The sequence below is a fragment of the Chelonoidis abingdonii genome, chromosome 2 (assembly GCF_003597395.2).
Source record: "Chelonoidis abingdonii isolate Lonesome George chromosome 2, CheloAbing_2.0, whole genome shotgun sequence".
In the NCBI taxonomy this organism is placed as follows: domain Eukaryota; kingdom Metazoa; phylum Chordata; order Testudines; family Testudinidae; genus Chelonoidis; species Chelonoidis abingdonii.
The window spans coordinates 165,080,864-165,106,661 of record NC_133770.1 but is presented as its reverse complement, the minus strand read 5'-3'; the positions used below and the strand labels follow the sequence as shown (position 1 = coordinate 165,106,661).

Below are 25,798 nucleotides of genomic sequence, written 5' to 3'. Positions count from 1 at the left end.
TGTCACAGATAGAGAGCATTTGAAAGGAGCTGCAGACAGACAGTCTTCCAGTCACAGAACAGGTACAGCACAGGCCGCTGCGGTGGAAACTTCTCCAGGACCAAGATGCTTCTATCCACAAAGAGACCCTCTGAGTCGACACAAGCACCATGCTGATGAGCACAGAAACCCCAGGAGAAAAGAAAGCTCAGTCTCCAAGGCCACACTGCTGAGAAGTATCAATGGAGTGGACAAGGCACAAAGAAGGGCCACAAAAATGATGAGGGGTGTGGAACAGCTTCCATATGAGAAGAGATTAAGACGCCTGGGACTGTTCAACTTAGAAAAGAGACGACTCGGGGAGGATATGATAGCAGTCTATAAAATCATGACTGGTATGGAGAAAAAGTGTTATTTACCCCTCCACATAACATATGAACCAGGAGTCACCCAATGAAATTAATAGGCAGCAAGTTTAAAACAAACACAAGGAAGTACTACTTCACCCAACGCACAGTCAGCCTGTGGAACTCATTGCCAGGAGATATTGTGAAGGCCAAAAGTGTAACAGGGTTCAAAAAAGAATTAGATACGTTCCTGGACGATAGGTCTATGAGGCTATTGGCCAAGGTGGTCAGGGATGGAACCCCAGGCTCTGGGTGTCCCTAGCCTCTGACTGCCAGACATTGGGAACGGATGATTGGATGGATCACTTGATAATTGCCCTGTTTTGTTCTTTCCTTCTGAAGCATGATCTGGCACCAGCCACTGGGGTAGCTGGACCATCAGTCTGACCCCCTATGGCCGTTCTTATGTAAGTGGTAATCAGGGAGGTGGCTGTTGTGCTGGGGATACCTATTATTTTCAGATCAGTCATTGCACAAACCAGCTGCCATCTTCTGACAGCATTCTAACCCTAAGCTGGGACACCCTCCAATGCTGGGTGAGCCGCTCCTAGACCTTCCCCCACACGTTGTGCTGGCACAGCCTCAGCCACATTTGCTCCTCTCTCTCCCTTTCCTCTAGAGAGATTCTAAACTTATCCATAGGTAGTGACTGGCCTGAAGGCACAGACAGAAACTGAAGCCAGGTCATCTCCTCCTCCTCCATGCTTCCTGCCCTCAGAAGAAACAATGCAGCTTGCTTTTCCTTTGGATGAGATCCCTCCTGAGCATCACATGAAGTCTATATACTATACTGAATGATGCCTAATGGGGAAAACATATAACTTTCATGTCTATCCAAGTCCTCCCAGCAGCCCCACCCTGTTGAAAGCTAAAGCCAGCACTGATCACTTCTCTGTGCATCTGTCAAATAGGGTCACACTGATTTTATTTCACAGATTGGCAGGAAGATCAAACTTGAAGCCAAGTACTTTGCAACACACAAGATATCATCTGAAACAAACAAACCTGACTTAGCAGCAGGAGGAGGGAGAGGACAGTGTCTGGACAGACTGGATTCCTCCTAACTGGGTAATTGAAGCCTGCAAAGCTCAGTGGTTTCAAAAGCTGCCTTTAGAGTAGGAGGCTGCTTATTTAGTATTGATATTTATCTAAATATAGCTTTAGCATGGAGTCTTTCCTCACCCACTGCTATGAAAAGAGCAGCAACACATGATTCCAGCCTAGAATAATCTATGTTTTTATTTCTTTTCGAGATAGCCAAGTCTACCCAGAGATGGTCTCTCAATCCCCAAAGAACAGTTCCTCCATGACAGAGTAACTCATGCTTCTTCGCTGCTTCCCTGGCTCACAACTGCTTTGAAGTGCTGGGAGATGGGTCTGTTTGTACAGGAGAGTTCATCATCATGGGGGTGTCTAAGCTTCTCCAAGGCAGGGAGAGAGCCTGGAGGGTCTATAGTTAATACAGAGTCCAAAGTTAATGTGCAATTTGAATAAATCTTGTATATGCCATGCGGATAGGACTTTAATACAAAGCTACATTATGAAATGGCCAGTTCTGCAGTGTTCGTTCAGGCTTCCCTGCCCAAAACCTAGTTTTTAAAAGCTATATCTACAGTGGCATACAGGATCTGATCCAAGAGATGAATATAGCTGAATCATTCAGTAATAGCAACTATAATTTAATTAAATTTAATATCCTTGTAGGGGGCCAAATACATAGAAACCCACCACAGTAGCACTTAACTTCAAAAAGAAGAACTACAAAAAATGGGGAGGCTAGTTAAATGGAAATTAAAAGGAACAGTCACAAAAGTGAAATGCCTGCTAGCAGAACAAAAAAAAATAAAATAAAAATACCATCCTAGCTAAACAGAATCAAGAGGCTGAGAGACACAGAAAGACATCCTTTAAAAACTGGAGGTCAAATCCTACTGAGGAAAATAGAAAGGAGCATAAACTCTGGCAAGTCAAGTGTAAAAGTATAAATTATGCAGGCCAAAAAAAACTAATCTGAAAAACAATTAGCAAAAGACACAAAAACTAACAGCAACAAAATTTTCTAAGCACTTCAGAAGCAGGAAACCTGCCAAACGATCAGGTGGGGTGCTGGACAATCGAGGTGCTAAAGGAACACAGAGCTGTTGTGGCGATGCTAAATGAACTCTTTGCATCAGTCTGTGTTGCAGAGAATGTGAGGAAGATTGCAACCTGAGAGCCACTCTTTTGAGGTGACAAATCTGAGGAACTGTCCCAGATTGAAGGGTCAGCAGAGGAGGTTTTGGACAAATTGATCAATGAAACAGTAATAAGTCACCAGGGCCAGATGGTATCACCAAACAGTTCTGAATGAACTCAAATGTGAAACTGCAGCACTATTATCCGTGATACCTCACTTAAATCAGCCTCTGTACCAGATGACTGGCAGATAGCTAGTGTAATGACAATTTTAGAAGTACACTCTAGAGGAGATCCTGGCAATTACAGGCTAATAAGCCTAACTTCAGTACCAGGCAAACTGGCTGAAACTATACTAAAGAACAGAATTATCAGACATAGATGAACACAGTATTTTGGAGAAGAGTCAACATGGCTTTTGCAAAGGGAAATCATGCCTCACTAATCTATTAGGGGGTCAAACAAACATGTGGACAAGGGTGATCTAGTGGATGTAGTGTACTTGGACTTACAAGAAACCTTTGACAAAGTCTCTCACCAAAGGCTCTTAAGCAAAGTACGCAGTCATGAAGTCAGAAGAAGGTCCTCTCATGTATCAGGAACTGTTAAAAAAGACATGAAACAAAGGTAGGAATAAATGGTGACTTTTCAGAATGGAGACAAGTAAATAGTGGTGTCCCCCAAGGATCTGTCCTGGGACCTGTACTGTTCAATATATCTAATGATCTGGAAAAAGGGGTAAACGCTGAAGTGGCAAGGTTTGCAGACAATACAAAATTACTTCAGATAGTTAAGTCCACAGCTGACTGTGAAGAGTCACAAAGGGCTTTCACAAAACTGGGTGACTGGGCAACAAAATGGCAGATGAAATTCAGTGTTGATAAGTGCAAAGGGATGCATATTAGAAAACATAATCCCAACTATTACATGCAAATTGATGGGGTCAAAATTAGCTGTTAACACTCACAAAAGAGATTTTGGAGTCAATCGGATAGTTCTCTGAAAACATCTGCTTAATGTGCAGTAGCAGTCAAACAAGCTAATATAATATCAGGAACCATTAGGAAGAGGACAGAAAACATCATAATGCCACTATATAAATCCATGGTACACTCACACCATGAATACTGCGTCCAGTTCTGGTTGCCACATCTCAAGAAGATATTGGAATTAGAAAAAGTACAAAGAAGGCAACAAAAATGAGTAGAGGTGTGAAACAGCTTCCATATGAGGAGAGATTAAAGAGACTTGGATTTAAGATTGGAAAAAGAGAGGACTAAGGGCAGGAATATGATAGAGGTCTACAAAATCATGACTGGGGTGAAGAAAGTAAGTGCTATTTACACCTTCACACAACACAAAAACTGAAGGATACCCACTGGGAGCAATAGGCTGCAGATTTAACATGAACAACTATTTCTTTACACTTTTTATATGGGAGGGGTAATCCAGCTGACCTCAAGACTAAACTGTCATCAGCTGGGATTATTCTTTCAAGGCAAATGCTGACAGCGATACTGCTCCTTGAAGAGGGAATAGGAGTGGCAGGAAACTATACAAGTGCTTGTATTTTAATAGATATAAATAAAGCTCATGTTGCAGGGGGATGAGGTGCCATGGGGTTGACAGGCCAGGAAACTTTTCATCACAAGGCTTTTGACTCCATTCCAGTGCCTAGCAGTTAGCATCTGGCAGGTGGGCCTTTGTGAAATGACTGGGGGGTCCAAGCCCACTTCTTCCTGGACAGGGAGAACCACTACATTTGGCCCCCTTGCTGGCAGCCTCAGAGTGGCCAAAGGAGACCAAATCCCCGCTTTGGGGGGGGAGGGTGTCCTTCCATTGGTAGGGGGCAGGGTGTGCATGAAGCTGGCACTGGTGCTACCCATCACACTTGCAGCACAGACAGAAGACTGCCAGCTTGTCAGTGATACCTTGCTCCAGTACAAAAATGCATGCTGGAATGCATGACAGTGAAGCAGCTTCACAACTTGAGAACAGAAGCTAATAGTGCAATGCTTTCCCCACTAATGCATTCTCCTTCCAGGCTGCCCTCGATACCACTCCTTAGATCAGCACTGTGGGACAGGCAGTGGCAAGAAGACAAAGTGCGTCTCTAATGCTGCACACCTCATTATATCACCTGTAGGTCTCGGACACAGCTGTGACTGTGTACTTCACTGAAGGCCAGCAGCAGATCCTGCTATTTGAGTCCTAGGCATCCTTTTGGTGCTGCTCCTGAGTGCAAATTGACACATACACGAACAGAGATTTGGAAACCAAACACTCATGTTCATTGGTGCCATAGTTTGTTATTTGAATGACACTCTCCAGAATTCAGAGCCCACTGCATTAACCCACTAACACAACAGGTTCCTGCAATACCATGATCCCTGGAACTTACTTCCAGTCTAGGTCATTCATTGCCTCATTAAGCCCCACAGTATCCAATTTCCACTCCGGAAGTGAGTAGAGAAAATGGGAGAGAAGGGAAAGCAGGTAGGCTTCATAGAGGGAATATGAGCTAAGGAGGAAACAGATTCACAGCCGAGTCCATTATCATTTAGTCCCATTCTTCTGCAGTCCATAGCAGAAAGCATACTGAAGATCAGGGACTGTTTGGTATATAAACACACAAATAGCCCAAACTTGTTATTGCTGTAGAGATCAGGGTGGAAAAGCACCATGTAGGCCAGGAGATTGTCATTTCTCAATAGCTGATTGGCAGGTGAGCCAACACAATCTGTAGTGATAACCATTCTACCACCTTCCTTTTCATTGTTTGGAGTGGGGATGGGGAATCATTGGCTAATGCTCTCAATCATTTCTTCTGTTTCCCTTGCTTCTGCTTAAGGCCTGTTCCTTGCTCAGGTACTTCCTGTTCTGCACCAGCCTCCTCGTGGCTGGAGAGCACGAACACTTCCATACCTCTGGCTAGCCACTTTAGCCTAGGATTATTATGGACGTATCTGTATCCCACAGCCAGAAGGTACTAATATCCTTCTTAAACCAGATCTACAGAATTGGGGGACAGTGCCACCCAGAGGCACAGCGAGAGAACTGCTCACCCTCATTTGGGTTGCTCTACAGTCTCAGCCTTTGTTTATTTTTCCCTCTGATGAAGAAGCCCTTCCTCTTATGCAGGCAGGCAGGCCCTTTGCTTCAACTGTCTTTCAAAGCAACCCCCTCCTCCAGGACAAGCCAATCTTACTAAACATGAGCCCCATGTTATGCAGATGTCTTGCATAGCAACTGTCCCCCAGCGTTCATCCAAAACATTGGAACATAAAAATAACATCTTTAATAGCTTTGTCATTGGCACAGATGGTATTCAAATTCACAACTGTTTTATTAACATACTATGTCAAACACCACCCTTTGCAGCTCTGACGAGGGCCATTCAGACTGCATGCAGTGTTGAAGCTATGTAACATGACAGGCTGATTCAAGAGTGTGTTCTTTTCAGTTACATTTAGAAGATAAAACCCACGGCTGATTTAACCAAACACACGCACACAGAGAGAAGCCTTTTGCCATGAAAAGCAGGAACTGCTACTGATGACTAAGGTCTCCTCATTCTTGCAACAGACAAGACCCTGAAGCCGACTGTCAAAATGCGAGTTACAAAACTGATCTGCTGTAAACACTGTCAGTGAAACTATGTGCTGCGAGCCTGGATGAAACAGCTACCGTGATGGAACAGCTTCCTCCTTCTCGCTTTTAGAAAGAGCAGAGGTCAGAGCCAATGAAGAAGTGAATTTAAAGATTTGGGAACTATATTACAGCTTCTGCGCAGTGGCAATACAACTGATTTCATGTACATCTGGAAGTAATGGGGTAATAATACTTTGCATTTCAGCAGCACCTTTCCTCCAAGGGGTTCAAACACATTACAAACAAGCAAGCCTCACAATCCTCCATGTGAGGTAGGTCAGTATTATCATCCCCATTTTACAGATGGGGAAACTGAGGCACAGTGGTTAAGTGGCTTGCCTAAGATCACATAGCAAGCCAATGGCAGAGCCAGGAGTCTGAGACACACAGTTCCCTGCTCTAGCCAGTAGAGCACACTGCAACTGGACTTATCGGGTAGCATGTAAATAACTCTCAACACTTTACAAGGGGAAAAGATTAAAGGCTTAAAAGCCGCCTACAAAGACAGGAGGAGATGTGTCATCAGTGGTAAGAGTTAGCAATGCCAGTCTGGAGAGGACAAATCCACTCTCTGGTCAGCCAAGCCAGCACACTCGCACCTTCCAATTTATGTGACAAAAGCAGCATGCCATTGACTTGCACTAGCAACTGTGTTATGTCTGTTCTAACAACAAACAGATGAGTGAATATTCTCTTCAGTGTCAATACTGTTAAGTGTTATCAATGTGTCTCTACAAAGTAGCTTCTACCTAGGCATATGGTAGCTATTGAGCCATGTACCTTCTCACTCGAGATGAGTGGGTATTTAGAGATGCCTCTGACAACATTAAAACTGGCTAATCAGAAGTTAGTTCTCCGTCAGGTAAACCACGCCTCATATTAAAAATATAATCAGACTGCTGGAGATGCCTCTTGCTCATTAATAACTCAATTCTAGTGCTTAAATCGGTTTAGCCAATATAGTTATCCAAGAGTGATTGTTCTTAAAAGTAGCTAAGACACTGAAGTCATTTCCAATCACAAGTTTTCTTGTTTGTGGGTTAAAAAAATAATATCCAGTTTCTACTCACATACAATAATCGTTATAGGTTTTGAGATCTCTGGTCTATTACCAGGTATTTCCCCTCGCTAGCATGACAAGCTGTCACTACGGAAGGAGGTGAAAGTGCATAGTTAAGTCTCTCTGGTGTCCTGTAGTTTAGAGCATCTTTCCTCTTTCCATTTAGTGCTCCTGCACAGCCAAGGTCTCCACGTTGCTTTTAGCGTCACTGGCGTTGGCTGGTTTGTTGGAGTAGTCCCGCTCTCCAAAAATAATGTTTCCAATCCGGACGTTTGTGGATCCAACCTCAATCTGTAAAGAGAAGAGGGAACAAGACAGCCCTCAGACACTGGGGCTCAGAACAAAGTTGTCTCACCGCCCATTAGCCCCATCAGTAACCCAGCTTGGGGCTGAACCACTAGGACACACAAGAATGCACATTTTTTCTCTATTCCCACATGCAATATCTGCTCTATATTTGGGTTTCGAAGTGCCCTTTTGATCATTTAATCCAGTAGTAAGCCATAGTGCAAGAAGTATCCCCCAGTGGAACAAGTTAGCAAACAGGCTAGCTGTATTCCCATGCTAGCCCTGTGCTTGCCTGCTTTAGAACAGAAGAAGAGAGGAAGGATGGCCCAGCATTTAGGGTGCTAGCATAGGACTTGGGAACCTCAGGTTCAACTCCCTGCTCTGCCACAGTTGCCCTGGGAGAGCTTGGGCAAGTCACTTAATCTCTGTGTCCCACAGTACAATGAGGGTAATAGTACTGCCCTGCCACATAAGGGTGTTGTGAGGAGAAATACATGAACGATTGGGAAGGGCTCAGACACCCCAGGGATGGGGTCCGTGTAAATACCTTAGATACAGAGGGTGTGTCCTTAATAGAACCAGTGCTCAAAGTCACACTAATGTGGAAGTCACTGGAGCAAGCCTTATTCTGGGAAGAGTCATGACAAATGGGCAAAGCTATCAAACAGAGAGATCAATGATGATGCAGTTCTAGGCTTATAGTTAAGTTCAGCTGTGTGCCTCAGGAGACTTAGCTTCTGAATCTCAGTGTAGGATGGGCTGCAAGGTCTGGCTGTTTGATCACTGGCCTGTGCTGTCACTATCTCTAGAGGGAGGTGGTATCAGTGAGATGACTGCTACCTTAGATCTGGAGTAGCCCAAAGAAACCAAAAACTTACTGCATGCTGATAGTCTGTGGACATGCCCATACTCAGCTCAACTTTCTCAATGGGGATATTTAGCTTTTCGCATACATCCTGTCGCAAGGATATCAACACCTAAGAGAGGAAACAAGGGGCAGATTACATATTGCTCAATAGTTACACTAAATGCTTTTCAGAGTGTCCTGGAGCAAGCTTTAGGCTCTTCTTCAGAGATTCCCTCCACCTGGATGCAGTTCCCATACTCCCTGTTCTCAAGGACTCGTGCCCGTTTTTAAGTTACCTCGTGAGTTTTTGGAAATGTACAATGCAGCTTATCTATAGGCCACATTAGCAATAATACACACAGAAGCCTTCACATCCTCTAAAGGGATACAGGTGTCCCAGCAGTGTGCCTGGAGCAGGTCTAATTCAGTGCAGCGATAGGACCTTGCACTACTTGGCCTCAGACACAGGTCCCTCAAAGCAGAAAACAGCAAAGGCAAGTTGTGGTTGAAGTTTTGCCAGAAGGCAGATCTGTCTATCAGGCGATTCAGTGCATTTCCTCAGCAATCTTTAGGAGATGGGCTCCTATGAATGTCTTGAATATAGCCTCTGGAGAGGACCGGTGGGATTATGCAAAGGACCAGGCTGTTGTAAGTTATACTTCCTTATAAGTCCCTGAATTGGACAACACTGACACCTTTGAACCTCCAGGGATAAGAGTGCATCAGCATTTCCAAACACTGTTGCCAGGGGTTTATACCATGACGGCAAAGCTCCCCTCCAAAGTGAAACTGTGCTAACCTGCATTTTAGAACTAGAAGTCAGGAACTCCCACACTCTCTCATCCCAGCACTGATGCCGATGGCCTCTGCAGCCATGAACAAGTCACTAGCCTCTAGATCACTTAGTTTCTTTTTATGGAATAGAGGACAATACTATTTACTTACCTCAGAGGATAGTGTCTTCAAAGTGCTCTGCAAACCAAGAATGCTCTAGAAATGCCAAGTTTTAAGGAGTGAACACTGGAGCAAGCTGAAGACTATTTTCATTTGGAGTCTTACTGTCATATTTTGAACATAAGCTCTTTGGAGCAGGGACCGTCTGTCAGGCTAATACATCGCCTCACAGATAGGTGCTGATCCCTGATGGAAGTCTTTAGACACTACCACAATACAAACACCAACCTACAATTCACTTCCTTCCAATACCCAGGAAAGGTTTGTAGCACACTTCATTAGTTACCAAATGGAAGTGACACTGAGTAAGTGTAGCTACTGCCAGTTACGGAGGTTTTCTATATCGTAATTAAATGAGAGTTTGTTAGAGAGGTATCTGCCTCAGAAAAGGGAAACGATTTGTTCTGATACAAGGTGTGACCTATGCAACCCAGAAGCCTCTTCTTGATCCTGACAAGGCCTGGTCTACACCTAAAACTTAGATCGACTTTGCAAAGTCACTCAGGGATTTGAAAAAATTCACACTTCTGGAAGGGCTGGATTTACTTCAGTGATGGAAAACCCACCTCCGTTGCTGTAGCGTTTGCACTACAGCTGCTTAATTGCAGCTGTGCCACTGTAGCACTTGTAGTATAGACGTACTAGAAATCTTTGCAGCATAAGGTTGTGACCACATATGGTGGGGTGGCCTTTTAAGGGAACTAGACTTAGCTGCACCTATGTCTAATCATGCATCTTCCAGGCAATAGGTCCTAGGCCAGGAATCAGGCATAGCCTGCAGATCACCTGGTCCTCAAATGAAAGGCCAGCAAGCAGCTCAGTTAGGAGAGACTCCTGCAGGAGATGCAGGGACTTGGGGAGAGCCCACTTTCAGGTCCTTTCCCCACCAGGTAAGCGGAAGGCTCTACTGGAGACATCTCCTGAATACACAGGACAGAGGCAGAATCCCTCTGAGGAAGAGACTCAAGGAGATGCCATGCAGCCAGACCTGGGGATCTGTTCAGATTTTGAAAATTAAACCCATTCCTGAAGAAAGGGACTGAAATTCTGCTGCCGCTGGGAGTTCTGACACCACAGCTGGTGAGCTGGTCACACTGGCTTACAGTTACGCTACTGTAAGAACGCATCTCCCAGCAGGCCTTTCTGCAGTCAGCATTTTCAACTGGAAGAGCAAAGCAACAGTAGCCATTAACTGGCCATTTTGTAACTCCATGCTGCACCTCTCTCAACCTGCTGCTATGTACCCGCTTCCTTGCCTCACTGCGGAAGAGATGGCACAGTCTCGGTCAGTTGGGTTCATGGGAGCTGTATTTCCCCTTATGAATAGTGTGGAGGTGGTCTGTTTAGCTCTGCACACATTTAGCTCTGTCCTCCACAAGCCCTAGCCAGGATTACTGTCAGACGGGCTAAACTGTGGTCCCAGGCAATGGGAATCTTGCCACTGATTTCCAGTGAGTCCAAAGACTTGGCCCAGTTAAGTCTTACCTGGAAGTCAGGATTTGGTCCCTTACTGAGGTCATGTCCAAAGCTGCCAATTGTCATCAGGCCCACAAACTCCAGGCTTGGACACTCCTTGATTACGTGCTCCACTGTTCCCACTATTTCTCCAGGTGGGAGACCATGCTTACCTGAAAAAGAAGGCATGTACCGCAATGGTGAAACAGCCACACACGCCAAACTCCAGATCGAGTTCCCTGCTCAGAGCCAGAGGCTGCCTAGGTATGGTTTCCATTTTGTTGTAAATTTAGCCCACCAAAAATCTATGGCTTACAGCAGTATCAAACCAGACGCTGGGGCTCTCACAAATGGAGCACAGAGTGGTACAGCCACTTGCAGCCCCTCAAGAGCTGTGGAGCATCTGGGGTGGTCTAGTGGTTTTAGAGCATTGAAAAGTCTCCTATGCATTCTCCTTAGCACTGTCACCTTGGGCACTTTGACCACTTGCTTCACCTGATGTAGGAGCAGCACCCAGAAAGTCTGCCATACAAAAAAAATCTATCCATGTTAAAAGAAAATCAACCTTGAAAGAGATAGTGACAGTGCCTTGCTTACTCTGTCCTCTGCAACACCTCCTCTGTGCTTTCGAATATGAGCCCTTGTCTACACTTAAGTTTTGCTGGTATAACTACACTGGCAAACCCTCCTGGTGCAGACATACAGTTATACCACGAAAAGAGTGCCTTTCAGTATAGCTTATTCTGGGTCAGTGAATGAAATAAGGCTAACTGGCAAAAGCACTTTTTGCTGCTATAAAATCCTCTTATGACAGGGCTTTTGCCTGCGCAGGTGATTTGTTAAAAACCACACCCCAGCGGACTGTAGCTATGCTGATAAAAACTTAAATGGAGACCTGGCCTAAAAATGCATGTATCTGTCTTGTCACATAGCTCCTTGATTTCTGTTTGGCAAGCTAGACTGCCCTCCTGTGCCCCCATGTTTCCGATGACATTTGAAACATACATTTTGTTTGCTGCACAACTGAGGCCAGGCCAACATGAGGAATAGCATTAACTGCTCTGGTGATGCCGGCAAATGACACCCAAGCCTTGCTTTTCCCGTTTCCCTGCAGGATTTACCACCTCCCCAATTTCTCAGTGATAATGGAGGTTTTTTAACTGAGCTATTCAGACTGGAAAGAAATACTCCATTTTAAAACACTGAAGGCAGGTTGAATTTCAGACCTAGAGTAGCTCTTTAAATACACAGGTTAGTCTAACCCAGCTATATTGTACCCATTAACAGTGCTAACAGAATATGAACGTCATTAGCTCAAGTGTCCAACAACTTACTTTCTTCTCCACTTGTCTTAACTTGCACCATGATTTTTAACCTCTGCGATGACCCTTTTTTCTGCCACGAGCTGTTCACTTTGTCTGCCAGTTTCACAGAATCCACTGTTTCCACCATAAACAGATTGGGGACAGCTAGGGAGAAATAAGGCAGATTTGAAGGCATTTCTGTTGGCAAAAGCACAAACAACTGTAGCTGGAACACCGTCTGCCTCCACTGGCAATAGCCTGTTGTTAACTGTCGCCAGGACCTCCCAAGTCCCAATCCTGGACTCAATACATGCCTTGGGCAAGTCTTTTCACCTCTGGATCTCAGTTTCCCTATCCATAAAATGAACTGAACAGTACCGCCCTCCCTCACACGGGCTGCGAGGATTAAACTGTGTTTGTACAGCACATTGAGAACGTACAGCCCCATAGGAGCTAAATGCGAAATGGCACCCAACTTGATGGTACAAATGTAAGGGGCAGAGACAGACAGAAATTTTGGTTGCAAACCAAATGAAATAGTTGAAAATCTCTGTTAAGGAAAGAAACGGATTGAAAGAAGATTTAACCTGCCACAGTGCTTTCTAAAACCTTAAAGCTGCAGGTGTCTCATGCAGTGCAGGAAGCGTTTAGCTTAAAGTTCTATTTACACTCCCAGAGCTTACTGTATTTTTCTTGCCTTGCTCTTTGTTACCAAGGAACATGGTAGTTGTTCTTTGGATCATCTGCTCCTGCTGTTTACTCCCTGCTTGAAGTCATAAGCCTTCCTCTGGGAAGCAGCAGGGGCAGAGGAACAAACATGCAGACAGGCATCAGTAACAGAGATACAGGAACAGAATGATCTGGTCACCAGGTTTCCATGAGGCTTCAATCATTCTTTAGTGCCATACACCCAAGACAGACTTTAAAATTTGCACAGCACGTTCAGTGCACTACACTGTGCATTTGCCGTGGAACACACAGACTACGTTAGGCCAATTTAGCAGATGTGGCAGTTCAGCTTGACTACTTGCTACAAATGGCACATACCAAAATATCCTTCCGTTGTGAGACATCATCTCCCCCATTCTTAGAAGGGGTCACAGTGACCCAGCACAGAGAGAGCTGGGGCTGTAGAAGAGCTAAGTAAACAACAAAAATTCATGAAATACTATTCCGTACTGGATTCAAGAATTGCCATATGGGATTGGACCATAGCCCCATCCCAGTTCAGGATCCTGTCTTCCACAGTAGCCAGTGTCAGCTGCAACAAACCTGCTGTGAGTAGGTATGAGAGTCTACTCCCCAGGAAGCTTTCTCCTCACCCCCAACAGGAGTTGGTGCACACCCAAGAAGTTTTACAGCCCTTCCAAAACTCAGAGTTGGGTCCGCAAAAGCCCTAGTGTAGATGCTGTAATACCAGATGAGGAGTGTTTTTCTGATCTAGGCCTTGTCTACACTACAGAGTTTTGTTGACAAAATAGTGGAGATGTCCACACTGAAATGCTCCTCTCACCGATGTAACTCCCCTGCTACGTGGACATAATAAAATCACCTCAGTAAGAGCTGTATGGCTTATGTCAGTGTAGTTAGGGCAATGCAGTCTTTACAAGGGCTGTTGGCTGTCATTCTTGTTAATTTCATGGCTCCGCTTGGAGCCATGAAATTGACAAAAAAGCCAGCTCAAAGCTGGGCTGCTGCCCAGTCTCCATTCCAAGCCAGATTGACACCCAAGCTCCTGGCTTGGGCTGCTGGCTGGGCTCCCCACTCCTCCTGTCCTCCAGAAGCACGGCGGCCAGCCGAACTCCAGATGTGGATCTCCCCACTGGAGGCGAGAAGCCCTGGGTAGCTGGCTGGCTGGCTCCCCATCCCCACTGCTGGCTGGGAGCTGGAAGGCAAGAAGCCCCAGAGGCAGCTGGGTTCCTGGTGTGGAGCTGAGAGCCCTGGAGCTCTCAGCCCCCACACACTGCCCCTCTTCAGTCAGGAGGGTAGTGTGGACAGTTGTCCCCACAGTAATTACTCCAGTGGCTGTAAGGTCGACCTAACATAGGTCAACTTATCTTTGTAGTATAGACGTATCCACAGCTTATTTTGTTGGGTAATAGATATATCAGAAGAACCACCCATTGGTATGTATGAACCACATCTACACTAGGAGGGTTTGCTGTATAGCTGTACCGCCCAAAACTTTCTAGTGTAGGCAAGGCTTCATTTAGGCACTTTTGAAAGTTTTACCTTTAAATCTCAGAACAGTTCCATTATCCATGCACCTGTCTAGTCTTTTTTAGTCTTGCTAGGCTCTTAGTCTTTGATGTCTTGTGGAAATGAGTTCCATAGGCTGCGTTTTATTTTAGCGTATGTGAAAATTCATGAACATAAGAGAGTTCTCTTGTAGACAGAGGCGAATATCAGAGATACCAAAGTCATATTCCCTCAACTAAGGGGCTCCCAACCTCCTGTGAAGCAAAAGTATCATAGAGCTGTTTTGAATTGCCTCCAGCCAGCAGTGAACTATGGCAAGGGATAACAGCAGAAAGAAGTAAAAGTAAAACATGAAGCCAGGACCATGCTTTCTTGGCCTATAATCAACTGCACTAATGGGTTAATCAAGCAAATGATGACATAGGAACAATTTGTGCTCCGGGACACTGAGCATAAAGAAGTTAAATTAAGTTTACCAATCAGTTTGTTGACATTATTCCTCTGCAGATGGCCTATAAAATGCCATTTAATTTCTGGACACAAAGACAGAATCTGAGAACAGAGAGGAAGAGTTAATCAAGTCTGAACTGCAATTTTTTCACCAACCAAAATGCATGTGGGGCTGTTTGTGTCTAGGGAAAAAAGAAAAATCCCCAAGCACCTCTTTCTGTAATTTACTGAGGGAAGTCTGGCTCAGACAGTGCTTCTGGTGCAAGTGAGGTTGGTTCCTGTGGGGAGGACTAAGGGAATAGAATGTTATGCAAAGTGTGGGCAAAAAAATAACCATAAAACAATGTGTTTTTTTTAAAAGCAAGTCATTATCACTGGTCTTTGAAACCTGAGAACAGCCTGTATCTCCTGTGGCAGAGACCACTATTGCAGGGGTTCTCAGACTGGGGGTCGGGACCCCTCGGGGTCGTGAGGTTATTATATAGGGGGTCATGAGCTGTCAATCTCCACTCCAAACTCGGCTTTGCCTCCAGCATTTACAATGGTGTTAAATATATTAAAAAGTGTTTTTAATTTATAAAGGGGAAATCACTCTCAGAGTCTTGCTATATGAAAGGGGTCACCAGTAAAAAAAGTTTGAGAGCCACAGCACTATTGGCAATATAGGGGCCACATGTAAGCCTCACGACTAACTCGGCTCATTGACAGGAGCTTCAAGAATTCCAATAAACAGGCCTGAAGCTAAGGATGCCCCACCCTCCTTCAGCCTCCACCTTGATTCCTTAAATAAAACATAGATGGAACGTCTGCCTAATTGTAAAGATACTTTGGGGGTGACAGAAAGACTATATAAAAAACAGTATACTTACTTTGGAGTCTGATGCCTTTTCTAGTAACTCTTGAACCTGAGTGAATTAAAGACATCCTTTCATTAAAACTACATCAGGCACTTCTCCATTTTCTGCTGGAAGAGCAGAGGTACTGTGCCGGAACCAGCGTTCCTGGGACACACCATACAACTGTACCACAAATACACGACTATGGACTTTCCATGGAGTGTCTATGGGGATGATGGTGAGATGGGGACTGCTCTCTCCTCTGTAGCACCCAGTAATGCTAATGGATGTAATACACTGGCATCACAAGCAGAACGTACTACATGGAGTATAACGTAGACAAGCACCACTCAGCTGAGTCTGGCATTTGGTAGAAGACGACTGAAGTTAGGTAGTGCGCTTTTACTTGTACTGCCACTTTGAACAGCATTCAGATACAGGGTACTTTTTCTCACTACTTTACCAAGAATGAACATCTGGATATTTTCCCCCTCCTCTACCTGGCCACAAGCTAGCATCCTTGCTGTGCCAGAGGTCAGCTAAAAGTGCTGTTATCAGGTGCAGAAATATTAAAGTTTCAGGCACTGCTTACAGCTCTCCCTTCTTTACCCTGCTGGCTGTGGTTGAATTGCAAAAACAGAACAGGATGTAAGCAAAGGAGCCAGCCACGAAATACCGCAGCCCAGAATTATGGATTGCTGGATAAAATACCCAGTTACTCCCCTTTCCGTTACGTCCTGCTCTCTAGAATGGAATTATAGCATTTGTCAAGAAATTAGAAGACAAGAATTCATACAGTGCTGGTTAAACAACCTTAAAATAAAGAAATATGCTTCAGTCCACAAAGGAAAACCTAACTACGGATTTGAAGCGGAGTCCGCTTTTACTAGTCACCCAGGGGCTAAAGCTTAAGGGTTCACCACAAGAGAGCGAATGCTTATCAGACAGTTTCTAAAAGGCATGCTGTAATTCAGGATCAACTTCTTGGGCCAGATGCTGGATTTCAGTGGGTGAAATTTTATGGCCCGTACCATGCAGTATGCTTGACTATATCCCAACAGTCCCTTCTGGCCTTAAAGCCTATGAAATAATGGGAGAAAGGTGGGGAGGCACTTACGTAATTTTCTCCAAAACTGCGTTGCCCTTGATTGTAGGCCTCTATAACCATGTCTACAGGTTTAGTTTTACTGACAGCCACAAGTCGAGGCTGTACAGCAGGGAGACTCTGTCAAAGGAAGCAGTTGTGAGAAGTCAGTGGCATGAATACCAGGACCAAACCTCAGCTGAGAGGGTTAGTCAACATCTAATGGAATAAGAGTTATCCTCATGGCAAGCTACTTAAAATAACAGCCCCTTCTCTCTCCAAAAGCCTGTATTCTAGACCAGCCTGCTCTGTAGTGCAAGAGGTGCCACAATATGCCAATAAGGAGAAGAGTTTAACTTTCTTGATGAGGATTTCTTCCACTTGGGGTCATAAGGGCCATGCTGGCGAGATGCTCTAAGGGCTTATCTACACATGCAAGACATACCGAATAAGGTAGAGTATGAATTTAAAGCAGAGTAACTATTCTTGATTAACAACATGGGGCTGCTTTTATTCCAACTGCTTTTATTCCAAAGTGGAATAAACTAATCTGGAATAAGAGCATCCACAGATGAACTCAGTCAGAAACAGCTCCCCATGTAGATGAGGTCCAGCAATCTTAACTGACAATTTGGCCACAACTACACTGAGAAAAAGCATCATGTTAGAAGATGGATTAACTTGTTTAATGTGACTTTGCACCTTATGTAGACAAGGACAATGTTTTTTTCAAAAACCAGCCTAGGGTTAAATGGTTAACCCTAGGCAGCTCATAAGGTTAGCTACAACCAGCTAGTCATTAACCACATCTGTCTTTGTCCACATTAAGTACAAAATCATATTCAACGTGTCAGTTAATATGTTCGTTAACTTTCCAACACAATGTTGTTTCCCCAGTGGTGTGACCTTACAGAAACTTTTGACACACTTTATACAGCTAATTCCCTACAAACATTTCTTGACTTCTTGCCCAGTGGAGCATGTACTTCAGGAGAGTGAGAAATCCTCAGTATAGAAAAAGCAGGGACTTCTCTCAAGCTCTCTCTTATGCCACTCAAGCAGCCGCAGCTGGACTTAATTTGACAGCTAGGAGAAATATATCTGGGTGCTTAGATTAGTTATGCTACCAGAATCCCTCAGGGAAGGCAAAAAACACCCTGATTTTTCCTTCCATTAGATACAACACAAAAATATGTGGGCTGAGATAATCCCTCCTGTCACCCATGCTTTTAGAAGCAGGAGACAGCGAGAGAGAGGGGATTAGTAGCCCAGTGGTGGTGGAGGTGGGAGATCTTCAGAAGGTAATGAGGAGCACGTCTTGGGGATGGAAGGAGGACAGCAGCCCCTAAAGCAGCTGGGGCGCTCTGGTTGGGTGCATGAGACCCCCATATGTAAGACTCATAGGATTTGGGGGAATGATAAAAGCCAGATCAATCGTTTCAACTGAGGGGAAGGGAAGAAAAAACCCAGCCAGCTGAGGAAGGGGAGAGATGCTCTGCAGCCACCTAACCTACTCTCTTTTGCCTTCCCCCCTGTAAACACTCCTTCCCCAATAACTCCCCCCCAACCAGCCAGCCCCAAACCCCTCCTAGGCTAGGCCAACCCAATCATGCCTTAGCACCCGCCTCCCCTCAGCCTTCACCCAGAAATTCACCCTACCACACGCAGCCAGCGGGTGGGGGTGCTGGTGGGGAGGGGGAGGCCCTGCTCCCCAGTGCTAGGGCACCCCTGTGATGGGGTAGGGGGCTAGTTCCCCAGTGTTAGGGGGGCCCAGCCAGTGAGAGTGCTGGGGGGAAGAGGCCCTGCTCCCCAGTGCTAGGGGCCCCCTGGGGTGCGGCAGGGGGGACTTATTCCCCAGTATTGGGGGCCCAGCAGGTGCGGGTGCTGGGGGGGCCCTGACCCCCGCTGCTGGGGGGCTCATAGGGTGGGGGCCCTAGCAGGTAGGGGTGTGCATCGAGCGGGCGCCGCCCCCTCTCACCTGGGGCCGCCTGGCCACTGCCTGCTGCATCCGCTCCGTTACCGCCCTAAGCGCCCGGCCCAGCCCTTCGCCAGCTGCCATCCCTGCTCTCCACCACATCCCCCACCAGGCAGCCGCCCCCAGCCCGACTTCCGCCGCACCCTCCCGCCCCCCTCAAATCAGCCAATCGGCGCGCGCCCTCCAACCCATCTGGCCAATGGCTGAGGGAGGTGGGTCCTCGGAAGCGAGGCTGCGTCTGAGACTGGCAGCGGGCAGCGGCCATTTTGGGAAGGTCGACCATAGTGAAGGCTAAGCACCTCCCAGGAGTGGCAGCCTGCTCGTGCCCATGCACCCTGCAAAGAGGGGGTGGCCGAGCGCAGGGGTGCTGTGTGCGTGTCGTGCAGCGGGTGCATTGCTTGGACTGCAGTCAGCTGCGGGCAGGGCCAAAAGCTTACAAGCAGCCACATCAAATGACAACCGTTAATGAGAATGATGCAATAGGTGTAATACAAGTATTGGATAACTAATTTCCATTAATTATCTCTGTGATGCCATTAACAATAACAAGAAAGCCAGTATTTGTAGAAAGACATAATCAATTCGCCTTTAAGTACATCGACAATACTAATTAACAATACACATATTCTGGTCTCCTCAGGGTGTTACTTGGCCCACCTGAGCACCTGCCAGTAATGCTCAGCTGGCTCTGCTACTTATGGTTCTGTCTGCCCAGCTTCCTCGTAGGGCGTGAATTCTTGTATCATTTAATATATTACATCAACACTATGCTTTGTGTTCATGTCTGCAAAAAAGCAAGAGCAAAGATGAGCTGTGAGGGTTTTCCACCTCTCCAGTGAATGCCATAACCACTGAACTAAAGGAGCATTCTTACTCACTCTGTCTAGCTCAAAGTATACTTAACTATTTATACGCAGTGGAACAATGACAACAGGAGAGCTTGAGAGAGGCTGTTTTTCTAAAAGATATGCTCTATGAATTATTTCGGTGAAGTCCCATGGCCTATGTTGGTAGGACAGACTAGATCACACCAGTACCTGCGGGCCTTAGCATCTATGAAAGCCCCTCATCAAACTATCCTTCAGTCCAGTGGCTAAGGGGCATGCACCTGAGAGGGGGAAACCCATTCAAATCCTTTCTTCTCATCGGTCAAAGCAGGGAATTGAACTAGGTTTTCCCACATCCTAAAAAAAACATTCTAACCAGTTGGCCACATGTTATAAAGGAGACCTTGTTCACCCACCTAGCATAGGAGTTAGGTGCCTAAGTCTTTTGGTAGGTCTGGACCTAAACGTCAGCCATATTAAGGGGAAACTGCTGCTATCTTAATATTGATATGTTGTAAAGAAACACATTTCTTACCTATGTTACTAAAGACACTTTAGAATGTTAGAAGTGAAAACAACCTAATGATCCCTTACTTTTGTAACTGATGTACAGTGTACTCTTTGCCTTTCGCTCAACTTAGATGCTGGAAATCAATGAAGTCAATTTCACTTTTGTTTAAAATCAATTTCACTTCCAGGTGCTCAGAGGCACCCTACTTAGAGCTCACACGCTGCAGAAGAATGTTTGTTCAAAAATGACTGGTTTTGGTGTTTGTTTTTTCATTATACAAATGTTTCCATCAGCCTTAGGGGTTATAAAAGCATCTCTTTCCAACATATATATCAGAGGCAAATTAAAGTTCACAGCATCCTTTTAACAAATACAAATGAAACAACACTCCTATCAACCACAACTCCCCGAGGCTTTGTGTTGACTAGGAAAATTGGTTGAGTTTAGGGTGGGCTTAACCAGCACGTTAGCTAAGCCTGGTCTAAACTCAACCACTTTTCCTTGTCAAGACAAAGCCTCAGAAAAAAGCTGGGTAATCAGAATTCACACACAGTCTGACTTGAAGGGCAACAAAGATGGACTATGTTGACTCAAAGGAAGAAATGAGTTACAGAGATAGGGGCTGCTTGTTGAAAACACCCAGGCCCCACCTATATACGTACACATCTAGGGAGTACAGCTTCCCTGCCACTTTTGCATTTCATGGTGAAACAGAATGATGTTCTATTTAAGGCAGTGGTATGGGTTCAAGTCCCAGGTTTGCCACAGACTCACTATGACAACCCTGGGGAAGTCACTTGGGACCAGATTTTCCAAAGGGATCAGCATGTTATGTTGTGCACATTGGGTACTGAACTCTGATGAAAATCTGGCCAAAGGGGAGCTTTGGGGTTCTGAATGGTTTTGAAAATCTAGCCTTTACTGAGACGCCTAAATGGGAGCCGAGCTGTTGAAAGTTTGATCCCAGATCTGGGTGCTGAGTACTTGATAATCTGACCCTTAAATGCTCTGTGCCTCAATTCCCCACTGACATACTGGGGATTTCACAGGGATGTTGACAAGGTACATTTATTAATGTCTGTGATGCACTCACCCAGAAGTCATACAAATACCTAGACAGGGCCCAACAATACAACACTGAAAAATCAAAACCAATACTTTAACGTGCAGTTGGAAATGAATTAGAAATCACACTATAGGCTCTGGTTTATTTAAGCAGGGCTTGATTCTCTAATGTTTTTTATATGACATTCCCTAACCCCAAATAGGGCTGCAACCTTTGAAAATTCATCTTTTCAGAGACAATTTGTTTTTATAATAACTTTATGATGCAACATGATCAGATTGTGATGCAAAGCAAGTTAGAACAAGGGATGGGAAAACCCATGGAGCATGGGCTTTCATGAAATATTTTATTCTCTTAGTTAAAACCCATTTATTTTTCATGGAAAATCACATTTAAAGATGAGGACTTCCAACTAAATGTAGGGTTGAGCTACACAGATTAAGATTCTTGTTTGAAATATGTTCTTGCCCTCCGATGATCTGGGGAATACATTTCTTTTTTAACTCATGCAGTAATTCCGAGGCAAATAACTCTTTAACTCCAAAAGTTTGGAGTTCCAGTCTGGGTAATAATAGAACAGAATTTTTAAAAAGCACCACAGATAATAGCATAGGAAAAAAACAAAAAGAAAAAATAATACCTGAGGCTGCATGAGAAATACAGGGTTTATCCATGACTCCAAGAGAGGAAACACTCTACATTTTCCACATGTAAACATTTAAACCATGACCTTCTCCTTTATTCCAAAAGGAATGTTGTTTAGACAAATTCCCATTTGTTAACAACTTGATAGTTCTACGGTAACAAGATATTTTCCACATGAATGTTGCCATATTTGAAAGCAGTGAGTACCTCAATGTAGATGAAATTCACTCCCGTGCAGTTCAAGACTTATGCATCATTTAGGGGTTTAAGCGGTACGTAAGGGTGAATTTCATCAAAAGACCTGTTAGCAACTGCAGTGCTGCAGAAGAATATGAAAAGAAGGATTATCTTCTGCCTTGTACATCATAACCAGAGTTAGCTCTTTTCCAACCACAGAATCTTTATTGCTGGTGCTGATGCCATGGGCAGAAAGCATGGCTGGATTTTCAGGTCTGGGTAGAGCTTGCAATGCGGTCAATAAGAGAATCTGCCATCTGAGCAAATTTGATCTGGAATAACTGCATCATGAAACTCCATGACAGCATTGTTATAGTTGCTTTTCCAACTGTCATCACACATCACTTGAATGAAATACATTTGTTGAATGAAGTCACTTCACCGTCCTACAGGCTCTGCACCACAGAACCACCTGGGAAATAATGATGTCAACAAAGTGAGCTCTTGCCTTTTTCTATACACAAGACAGGAATTTGACAGAGCACTGGAAAAAGGCCTGCTCTTCCCTGGAAAAAAGGGTTTGGTTTCCCACTCCTTTTATCTTCACAGATATATATCTAATATAATCCTTCTCTCAAAAGCATGGCAGCATTGTGTAACAGAGAATATTTATCTACTGACTTCATATGGAACCGCACACAATGAGAAAGAGTTAGTACCGCTAAACTCAGAATAAATCCTCAGAGGCTGATTTCATCTTTATTCCCCAGCAAACACCCTCTTAGTGCCTGAAAAAATGGTAATTCTGGTCAGAAAGGATCCAAAGAGCACAGGTTTTTTTGCAAATTTCTGAGCACAAGGCTGGCCAGGAATGGAGACAGCAGAATCATAGGAGAGATAGCTGGGCATGTTGAGGTTCTGTGGCAAATGAGACAAGGACACCCATTTGGGCCCACTTTCTTGAGTGCACCCATTTAATAGCCAATTAATCTGCATTTTTGAAAATGAGGAATGGGGTAAACAGGAAGCTAAATCTTCCTTTGCCAGGTCCCTCCCTTCAGTCCCTGCTGCATTAAATGAGAGAGAGCTCAGACAGATGTTTCTATTGAGAAGGAAAGCTATGGCTTGGGCAGTAAGCCCTGGCTAGGACCCAGATATTTTTGTTGGCTCCAGTGCTTATGGTTAATTTCTTTTTATTTTGCTTTAATTTATTCCTTTAACGCATTTTATTTGTTTGCCCTTTTCTCCCCCTCCTTACCTAATTCTCTAAGAGTCAGAGAGTCATGTTCAAGTTTGGCATTGACCTCTGCTCTCCTGATGCCTCTCCATGCGAAGGATCCACAAAGAGACTTAGGCATTGCAGCGTTGAGCATCACAGCACCTAACTTAGGAATGCAGAAAATCACAGGAACAAGTTAGGCAGCTAGGCTCCCTCTACAATGAATGGGGAGAGAGATCAAAGAATGAGGTCCACACAAGCCAGCCAGCACACCCCTCTCTCATTTTAACAATCCATGAACAGGAACCAGCCCAACTCCAGGATCAGAGGTAGGAAACCCCTGTTCAAATCCAGAAAGAGGAATTGAACCTGGGTCTCCCATATCCCAGGTGAGTGCTGCTGATTACTACTTGTCCTACCTGCAGTGGACATGGAGAACAATTGGTCACCGTCCCCTTAATAACAACTCTTAACGTATCTGAAGACTTTTCAGCTCCTCCACAGCCTTCTTTTCTCAAGACTAAATATGCTTTTTTTAACCTTTCCTCCTAGGTCAGGTGTTCTAAACCTTTATCATTTTTATTGCTTTTCTCTGGACTCTTTCCAATTTGTCTACATCTTCCCTACAGTGGGCTGCCCAGACCTGGACACAGTACTCCAACTCGTGCCAAGCAGAACAGGGCAATTACCCCCTGTGTCTGACATACACCTTTACCTCAGTATAACGCTGTCCTCAGGAGCCAAAAAATCTTACTGCATTATAGGTGAAACTGTGTTATATCGAACTTGCTTCGATCCACGGAAGTGCGCAGCTCTGCTCCTGCCAGAACTCTGCTTTACCGTGTTATATCCGAATTCGTGTTGTTTCAGGTCACGTTATATCGAGGTAGAGGTGTACAATACTCCTGTTATGACACCTCAGCGTATTAGCCTTTTTTGCAACTGGTGAATCATATCCAATTTGTGATCCACTATCAGCCCCCGATCCTTGTCAGCAGTATGACCACACCTAGCCAGTTATTCCCCATTTTGTAAACGTGTGTGTGTGTGTGTGTGTGTGTGTGTGTGGTGGGTCACATAATGATTTGTTGTTCCTTAATGCAGACCAATTTAGAAAGCAAGCAGCACATTATGCAAGACAAGGTCTTGCCTAAATCAGTCACAGCCACTAATCATTGCGTGATGGCCTTTTCTTTCATCCTGCTCAGGCATATAAGTGTTTAACTGTTTTAAATTGCCTAGCTCATGTTTTGCATTTGTGACTCAGAAAAATTACAGCAAATTGAGCTATTTGGTTGCTTGGTTACTCCTTTGTTCTGACAGGAAGCTGAGGAGAGAAAAGGTACCTCAGCTTTAATTAACTCAGGGAGGCTGACTCATCTGATTGTCACGGTGGGGTTCTTGGGTAATAATAATACGTGGCTCTCACACAGCGCTTTACATGGGCGCCCACCAGTGCTTCACAGGGGATGGTATCACTAGCCTTTTTTACCCATGGGAAACTGAGTCAATGCTATTTCTTACTGTTAAAACATTGAGGACTGGATGGCTTAGAGGTATTCACAGTGAGACGCAGTCCGTTCAACTACACCCAGCCATGTCCAGCTGTTGCCATCAGAGGCTTTTTTGGAAGGAGCCGTGGGACTCCATCTAGCCTCTTGATGTCCACATCACAAAATTTCTTTTGGCCTCTTTATGGGCAGTCCCAGCAAGGAAGGGCACGACTGCATGATCCACAGAGCCTGAGCCCCCCCCCTTGATAAGGAACGGCTGCTCTCTAGGGCACTCCCAAAGGTACTGAAAAAAAGTTATTAAACACACTTAGTTCACTAAGCCTCCCTGTCTCCAAAGCCTTCCAGGCCCCAATTGCTATTCTATGTATCAGATCTGAGCAAGTGATGAAGCTTCACAGCACAAGGACTTAGGGCTGGGGTCATTTGCAGCACTGCTGAAACAATACCAATTGCACATTCTAGTTCAGGGGTTCTCAAACTGGGGGTCAGGACCCCCCAGGGGGTCACAAGGTCATTACATGCGGGGGTCACAAGCTGCCAGCCTTCAGCCCAAACCCCGGTTTGCCTCCATCATTTATAATGGTGTTAAATATATATTAAAAAGTGTTTTTAATTTATAAGTGGGGGGTCACACTCAGAGGCTTGCTATGTGAAAGGGGTCACCAGTACAAAAGTTTGAGAACCACTGTTCTAGTTGGAATTGTTAAGGGATCCTAAAAGAGTTTCTATCCAGGAACCGGATACCCCACTGCCTGAGGTCCTGTGACAATCCCAATCTTTATCACCTCAAATCTAATGCGAAGATAGTCACATGGTACCTTGAACCAAAGTATTTATCTTCTGATGCAATCAGCTGCCTTTCCCTCTCTTTTGATATTCAGAACAATGACAGCGTTTACACAGCTGCTCTAAAAACACACCATGCTGCCCCCTGTCAGGTTAAAGATAAAACAACCATGTGAATGAACAAAATTATTCCCCTCAAATCTTCCATACCCTAGAAATTTGTCACTGGCGTCCAATAATTATACTTCAAGTCAATTCACTCTGCAGATTGGTAAAGGTAACATGCTCACAGCATGTACATTTCTGCTCTGCACACAGCTGCCTGAACTGTCACACAGAAGCTGAAGGACCAGAGCAGATCTCTTCAGGGCTGCCCGGGGAGGCGGGGG

The 25,798-nt window shown here is 44.9% G+C and overlaps 1 protein-coding gene across 1 annotated transcript; it reads right to left on the bottom strand.

Moving 5' to 3' along the window:
* Positions 1 to 5,844: 5,844 nt before the first annotated feature.
* Positions 5,845 to 18,817, bottom strand: PLPBP (pyridoxal phosphate binding protein). The gene is made up of 8 exons (XM_032773990.2): positions 18,668 to 18,817; positions 16,723 to 16,830; positions 15,639 to 15,674; positions 14,796 to 14,871; positions 12,151 to 12,285; positions 10,847 to 10,989; positions 8,439 to 8,537; positions 5,845 to 7,563 (listed from the first exon to the last, which is right to left on the bottom strand). Exons 1-8 carry the CDS (start codon positions 18,764 to 18,766, stop codon positions 7,435 to 7,437), a joined length of 825 nt encoding a protein of 274 aa, XP_032629881.1. The 5' UTR covers positions 18,767 to 18,817; the 3' UTR covers positions 5,845 to 7,434.
* Between the last annotated feature and the right edge of the window lie 6,981 nt (positions 18,818 to 25,798).